The sequence below is a fragment of the Sceloporus undulatus genome, chromosome 1, assembly GCF_019175285.1.
Source record: "Sceloporus undulatus isolate JIND9_A2432 ecotype Alabama chromosome 1, SceUnd_v1.1, whole genome shotgun sequence".
Classification (NCBI taxonomy): domain Eukaryota; kingdom Metazoa; phylum Chordata; class Lepidosauria; order Squamata; family Phrynosomatidae; genus Sceloporus; species Sceloporus undulatus.
In genome coordinates this window covers 254,404,765-254,413,078 of record NC_056522.1, presented here as the reverse complement: position 1 = coordinate 254,413,078, position 8,314 = coordinate 254,404,765, and the positions used below count along the sequence as shown (strand labels likewise).

At 39.4% G+C, this 8,314-nt stretch overlaps 1 protein-coding gene across 1 annotated transcript; it reads right to left on the bottom strand.

Moving 5' to 3' along the window:
* Nucleotides 1-1,186: 1,186 nt before the first annotated feature.
* Nucleotides 1,187-2,146, bottom strand: LOC121926163 (olfactory receptor 1019-like). The gene has a single exon (XM_042458900.1). The coding sequence runs from the start codon at nt 2,144-2,146 to the stop codon at nt 1,187-1,189; it is 960 nt and encodes a 319-aa protein (XP_042314834.1).
* Nucleotides 2,147-8,314: the final 6,168 nt, after the last annotated feature.

Below are 8,314 nucleotides of genomic sequence, written 5' to 3'. Positions count from 1 at the left end.
TCCCTACCAGCAGCAAAAAATCTTCCTTTTTAGGTTTCCAGACAGAAAGATAACTATTCCCATCATCCACAATGATTATTTTAAACCACAAAAAGGACATTCAACATCCATAATCTCTTCTCCATTTTTCTTTCCGAAAGACCTTCAATAGTCTGTGGCTACTAGGCACACCAATTATCAAGTTTTGAGGAGGGTTGCTCTCTTTGGCTTTATTTTTAAAGATTTTTTTAAACTGCACTTCCGTGAAATCCACTATTCCCCTGAGAATTCTGATGCCTCCTTCCTGTTTCTGAGTTGCCCCATTTTAGTTCCACTCCTGGCAGGCATCAGCACCTGAGTTCACTACTAGAGAGACTGATGGGACTTCCATTTTGCTTCAGAATGGCTGAGACAGTCTTTTTAGATAAAACATTTAGAGGTTAAATCTCCCTTTTCTGGAATTCTGAAATGCAAAATATTCCAAAATCCTAAATTGTGCACATGACACCTTTGACTGCTGCTGGTTCAAGGTACACAAACTTTGTTTCAGTCATAACATTATTAAAAATATTGTTATAAAGTTACCTTCAGGTAATATGCATAAGGGATATATAAAAGATAAATGAATTTCATGTTTAGACTTGGATCCCATGTCCAAGATACCTCATTATGTATTTGCAAATATTCTAAAATAAAATAAAAAACATCCAAAATCCAACACTTTTGGTTCCAGGCATTTCAGATAATGCAGATTCAACCTGTATCTTAAAATATATGGCTACATTAAATTGTTTGAATGGATCATGGATCAGTTTATGAATACAGTTGGCCCTCCTTATCCACAGATTTTTAATACACGGATTCAAGCATCCACAGCTTGGAAATATTTTTTTTAAGTATATATTTCAAGTATCAAACCTTGATTTTTCAATTTTATATAAGGGACACCATTTTGCTATGCCATTGTATTTAATGGGACTTGGGCATACACGGATTTTGTTATTCATGGGGGATCTCGGAATCAGCGGTTAACAAGAGTCCACTATAAAATGAATACTGGCTATTGAAAAAGCTGTTACTAAACATATCATTGATGAATCCCCAACATGCTTTCCAAGAATGTTTAGAAAACATTTTAAGAAATACCTGTACTAAATACAGATACATATTTCCTAGAGATGCCTTTGCTCTTTGGTTAAACCAGTGGCTACTGTGAAGCAATAGTGCTCCCTTTCAAAAGCCCTAGTTTGCCCAGTGCTTTTGTCAGAGCATCTTTTACAGCCTTGTTCCTCACACTATAGATCAAAGGGTTGAGCATAGGAATTATGACTGTATAGAACATGGAAGCCCATTTGTCTTGGTCCATGGAATAGCTGGAGCTGGGCCGAAGATACATGAAGAGCAAGGTGCCATGGAATATCCCAACAGCAAGCAGGTGAGAGATGCAGGTGGAAAAGGCTTTGCCCCTTCCGTCAGCAGAATGCATTCTCATGATGGTACCAAAAATGTAAATGTAGGAAACGAGAACCATACCAATGCTGCATGCTATAATGCTGCCAACCAAGGTAAAAATTAGAATTTCATTGATGGAAGTGTCAGAGCAGGAAAGTATTAGGAGGGGAGGTTCATCACAGAAGAAATGGTTGATGACATTTGATCTACAGAATGGCAGCTGGAAAGTACAGCAAGTGTGAATCAGTGAATCCACCATGCCTATAAAGTATGCTGTAGCCATTAACTGTCTGCAGACCTTCTTGGACATTATGACTGAATAATGAAGTGGACTGCAGATGGCCACATACCGGTCATAAGCCATGAGAGCCAACAGAAGGCATTCTACATCTCCAAGCATGGCAAATAAAAATAGTTGTATAACACAGGCATGGTATGAAATTGTGTTATTTTCTGCTAGGAAGCCAGATAGCATTTTAGGAGCAATGGATGAGGAACAGCAGAGGTCAACAAAGGAAAGATTGCCCAAGAAAAAATACATAGGGTTGTGAAGTTTGGGTTCAGCACAGATTAACACAATCATTCCAAGATTTCCTATTATAGTCATGACATAAACTAACAGGAAGATCATAAAAAGAGGAAGCTGCAATTTTGGATTATCTATAAGTCCTTGAAGAACAAACCCATTTATGACAGAATGATTTCCTTTATCCATTCTCTCAGAACTGGTGCTGCTGGGTTGAAGAAATTATATGCATCCAGAATTTCTGTCTTTTTCCTAACAAGAAAAGGAAAGAATACTGATATGCTTTAGAGTTCACCCACTATGACTTTTGCATAAGAATAACTTTGGAACCAGTGCAATTCATATTGTAAACGTCATTGCACTAAGTCGAAGGCTTTCATTGCCGGCATCCATAGTTTTTTGTGGGTTTTTTGGGCTATGTGGCCATGTTCTAGAAGAGTTTCTGCCTGACGTTTTGCCAGCATCTGTGGCTGGCATCGATGCCAGCCACAGATGCTGAAAAGTCAGGCAGAAACTCTTCTAAACATGGCCACATAGCCCAAAAAACCCACAAAAAACTATTCTTCATTGCACTAATTTTTATTCTCTGTATTGTTGAGATACTCATTTGCGCTATATCTATGCTGCAAATAAATTATTATTATACAGTAGATGTCATTCACAGTGTTATTTAATGAGTTAAGACTTGATAAGCTGCATATCATGACATATACTAGAACTAAGTACAAAGAGATACACTCAGGTAGAGTCCTCAAAACGAACTAGAAGATTCAGTTCTGGTCATTACATAATCAAACAAGCCCATCACTTTGCTGGTTAGATTTTGCCCTATGACAGATTTGTATTTCTTTGCTTTTGTGATGGTAGAGTCATATTCAGGGAATTAAAAACCCTCTATTATCAGGCCTGGTCTGTGACCCTATACATTTTAGCCTCCTCAGGACCAAATCATCCCACATGGATTGCCACTATGAGTGAACTATAAAAGATTACTTTAGGGTGAAAAACATGAAACTCAGTTTCAAAATGCCTACCCTTGTAGTAAACTTTTTTTTTTTCTAAATTAGTAAACTTACCTGGAATATAGTGAGTATTTCTTTTCCCTGCCTTCAGAGCAGTAAGCAAATGAAGAGACTTTAAATGCCTTTTCTTGCCTCCTGTTTTATCAATCACTGATGCACCTGACTATCTCAGACCTGGGAATTGTTTTATAGAGTATATGGGCAACAATTAAACTTCCGTTTTTACAACTGGGAATTGCTTGCACTTATCATCTGGGACTGTCATTTTGAATTACTGTAACAGCAAGTCAGCTAAGGAGTTCTAGACTAAATATCATGGGACCAATGACTATGCCTATGGATTCGCTAAAATAGTTAAGTATCTGTTCTCTTCCCAGCCCACTGGGTCAGCCATAACATCATCCTTTGTGATAGTTTTTTCATCATCAGACATGAAATAAACACACTATTCTTGGTACACGGTCAATACATCCTAAAAACTCACAGAATTGGGGAAAATGCATCATCTGCCTCGACCAGTACTTTTCTTTCCATTGTGTGAGTGGCCATACATCTTTATGTGCATGAGCTAATGCTATAAGTGTGGTAGTCTTATAAAACAGCCAGCTTCTCAGCACATGGAGGGCTGTAATGTTGAAGTGTCCCAGACCCAATGGCAAAGTGTTTGGTATAAATAATGATGTGAATTTAGCAACAAAGTGAGGAGGGCAGAGCATACACTATGCCTCCTGTTATCGGGTAGAATAACTGTTGATATGATTTCAGCTATCTCCTCAACTCAAAGTTAGAGTAGGAATCTCAGGATGGAAAATGTAACCTTGGAAAAAAATATATAAGTGTTCCTATATACTGAGGGCACCTGCTGCTTCAGAATGGCTCAGACTCAGTGGAGTCCACTTAATCACCTCTTCCCCCTTCCAGAGATTCTGAAACCACAAGCCAGTGAAGGCAGCAGTCAGCACAGGAAAATATTGAGCTGCCATAGGAGTTTGCCAAATATGGAACTACAGGATTGCGGCTTTGGTGGTTGTTGCTAAATTCCCAGCTCTGTTTCCACCTAAATGGTTGATGGCTGCCAGCACATTGCCTTCTTTTTTGAGGCACAGATGGATGCTTCAATGATATAAATGTCTTTATTCTTTCTTTGCTTAGGTAAATGATTCCTGTTTCTTTTAAATCTTGATTTCACATTTCCCTTTCTCTCTCATTTATTTTTAACTTAACTGATTAACTTAACTGTGTAAATTTACAGCACTTTATAAATAAACGGTGTTGTTTTTTGTTTATTAAGTAGTAATAAGAAAGATTCCAAGTGCAGACGAATAGTCAAACAGTTCATTGACAGCACCCTACATACAAATGTAGCTGAAAGGCATGTTTAAGACTGTTTCAAAACCTTGGACTCTATAAGCAATAAACATTACAGTCATTTTTATAGTTAAATATCACTTTTTCAGAAATATTTTGCTGAAACTAGCAAACCATGGAATAATCTTGTTCCTATCATGGTACCACTGAAAGACTCCTTCAGTGAAGAAGAACTGATCCACAGAGACAGACTGGTGTGGAGCTGACTGACCTCTACAGATCCAGGACCCTCAGGTGTAGCTGAAATGATATCTCTAATAGAAGCAGTTTGGTTCCAAGAGTCCAAGAGAAGACAAATCCAAGTGATCCCCCTTCCAGAACACACAAGAATGAAGATACAGCCGAAGACCCAAACTTGTTTGGATGTCCCAGGTGAAGTACTTCATTGACTTGATGGGCCCCCAGTAATTCATCCATATAAGCCGCACTCCTGGCGCAGTCAAACTGTTGGAAATAATACTGTTTCCTAAGTTTTCTGTTCTTTCCTGCTAGATCTTGTATCTATAAATCCTGCTGTGATTGATCATCCAGATTTGTTTGTTTGAACATCCTATCTTCCTCCCAACATGGGACCCAAGGTGGCTTACTACAACATTAAAACAAAACACAGCTAAAAGGCTGGTGACAAAACAGGTTACATGTGTTGATCTTAGACTGTGTTTGACTTTGCCTCCATATGCCATTTGCTTTTTGGTTGTTTGGAACTTGGTGGATTAAACATGGCCTGCTGTTTAGCTTTGTTTTAGGTCTTCTTCTTCCATTGGCTTATGCTATGGGATTTTGTTTTGTTTTTCGTTGCTTTCCTTTTTTTACCTTACCTTGGCTTTATTGACTGGCGCTGCTCCTGGATTTTGCCCACCTACTTTGACTGACTGCTCAGTCATCTTCAGCTATGAATCTTGCTACTGGGTCTTGCCTGCTGTAGAACAAGATGCATTCTGACATCTATTTCCTATCAGAATTATCAATAGATGGTAGAAACCCTAGCTAAAGATACTAGAGAAAACCAAGGGAAGGTGCTGTTGTTGTTTGATTTCAAGTTTATTTCTGATTCTGGCAGCCCTAAGTAATCTAATCGTAGGGTTTTTTCTGGGGCTGAGAGTATGTGACTCACCAAGGTCACCCGTGAGTTGTCCATGCCCCAAGCACAAAATAGAATCCTGAGCGACAGAGTCCTAGTCCCAACACTCAAACCAACTATCGCATGCTAGTTCTCTTCATTACCGGTAGTCATTTTGGCAAGAAGCGTGTTTTGAATTACCTCTTGTGGTGGCTGGGTTCCCAACCACCCGAGGACTCTCCTTCTCCGACTACAAAGGGTTAAATCTGGGAGGAGGTACATGCTTAATGAGAGATGACATCACATGCTAATGAGCAGCTACATCATAGCTGACTAAGGCTCACTTGGCCAATCAACAGTGCCAGAGCGGCAGTTTCAAAAGGATTCCAAGAAGAGAGGCTTTAAATACCCTGTAGGACCATGTGTCCTTTTGTTTTCTCCATCTTGGCTGTGTTTGGGGAACCCAGAGGTCTGTCCTCTGAGCACCGGAGGACCAGGCGCTGGCAATGCAGGTAGAGTTGGCAAGGAGCCAACTTCCTGATTCCAAGAACTTCCATAAGGACTGCAAATCCCATCATTGTGTGAGTAGCTTAGGAACAGTGTTAGTCAGTATCGTCTAGGTTTTTGTTAGTTTTATCTAATAGCTTTCCTGAATGAATATCTTTGTAACTGTGTTTTTCTGACCTGTAAGGCAAAGAGGCCTAGCACAGAGTGATACCCTTACTATTCTATACTATTTCTTTAAAATAAACTTCTTTCTTTTAAAAGCATCTGCTATCTCTTTGGCTCCTGTACAACGTGCCTTTCTCGGTTACTGATTGCTGTGGGTTAGCAGAAAGGAAACTAATTCGTCTCTCAAGCAAGTCTCAGTGTGTGCTTGGGAAATATAATTTTATTGTGCTTGGGAAATATAGTTTCATTGATAATTCACTGAGTGGTGGCAGCGGAAGAATAGTTCGTTTTTAGGGACTCCCTGGGAGTAGGGCCACGCACAGGGCCATTGCTCTCAAGGAATCATCACACACTCTGTTGGACATTTATGCAAGTGTTATAGAAACCACATTTTGCAAAGACATAGCCATCTTTGTCATATTTAATGACTAGTAACTGACATTTTTGCTGTCCCTTTAAATGTCACATAGCATCAGAGGATAGTATAGAGCCCTTGAGAAACAATTTAATCACGTTGTTAAGTGTCAACGGCAAAGAATCAGGGATTGGATCACAAAGGCATTCACAAAGAAAGGGTTATTCTGTGAAGCAAAGGTTCTATATATACTTAGAATTCTAAGTCACTGACTTTTAACAATATACAATAAATGGCATTAGAACTAGAATATTTCACGCTTTGTTATCAGTCTGCTTCAGAAAGGTGCCTTACAATAGCACAGCTGGTGCATGTAATGCAGTTGATGAGAAATGAACTCATTGGTATCTGACTGTACTCTAGAAGGACTGAAGTAGGGCAGAGATTTTAGCAATCACTTTAGATATAGCAACAAATTAGCTATTTTGGCTAAACCTGAAAATAAGATTCAGTCAAGCTCTATGCAAGCCATGGTGTGGTGGTGAAGTGGTACAAACCACTTATTCCTACTGTTCAGATTGCCTTCAGAATCATCTGGGGGTCCCCCTATGATTGCCCAATGTACAAGAACCTAAAGAGCTACCTACTCAAAGTAGCACCAGCTCTCCACATTTCAGATGAGAATGTATTCCAGCCCGGGCTGAAGAGCTGGTGATGATACTTGGACACAGGAAGGCATGTCACTGTTTCTCTTCAACCCAGCTGCAGAACTGCGGTCAGTCAGTACCTTCTGCCCTACCCTGGCTATTAAATGAATATAGGGGGTGTTCCAGTACTGTGGGAACTGGAAAAGTGTCATCCAAGTGAATCAAAGTGGCATAGTAAATGTGCTCTTGGCCTATGTCCACATAAGGGATTGTGCATGCCTTCTACAACACTGGAAGAGGATGCCCCAAGTCAGAAGAAACTCTAAGTAGAGCTCCGCAAGATGAACAAAAATGACACACTCCAGTGAGTTCATCACCCTTCCTCTCCAAAGCATTTAGTTTGATCAACTCCCTGCCAGAATTACCTTGCCTCTTCTCTGCCCCCAGCAGCAATGGTCACTTTTGTTCCACCATAGAGAACAGTGAACCGCTCCTTACATTAAAAATCTGCTCGTTTATCCGTGCTACCAGTAAAACTAAAATTCCATCAATGAAAATTGTAATAAGTTACCCTAACAAATGAAGATTAACAGTATGATCTCTAGCAATGATGGGAAAACAATAGTTTCAGAATTGTGAGGTAAGACACACAGATCCACAACTTAATTTTCCCCCTTCCAAAATCTAGCATCTTTGCTGGTATCTATTTAGTAACCAGTTAATAGTAATGGTGAAATTTATTTTCCCACCAGTGATGGAGAGATCTTCCGTAACATGTAAGAGGTTGTTCTTGTAATTTAGTTTCTCACTTACTGTATTTTAATTTTATTTTAATATACTTGTAATGTAATTTAATGAGATGCATATAACCATTGAAAATGAGGATATCCTGAGGAAACTGTAAGGTAGTAGGAAAAGAGAAGACCCAATCAAGTCAAGGAAGCCCATGGCCCTGAGTTTAACAATCCTGAGCAGGCCTTCTAATAACAGTGGTGTCTGAAGGGACCTCTCATTCATAGGGTTACCATAAGGCAAGTCAAAGCTGACGTTGATGACAAATAGCATGAATATATTTTAAAATAACCAGTTCACTGAGGGGCTTGGGCTGAAAACATTGTTCCCTTACTAATGTATCTCCCCCCCCCCCCCAAAGTTACAGGTGAGATTTCACTGCACATTAAATTCTAATGGTTCAATAGATCAGTGATAATAAACTGCAAAAAAAAAAAAAAA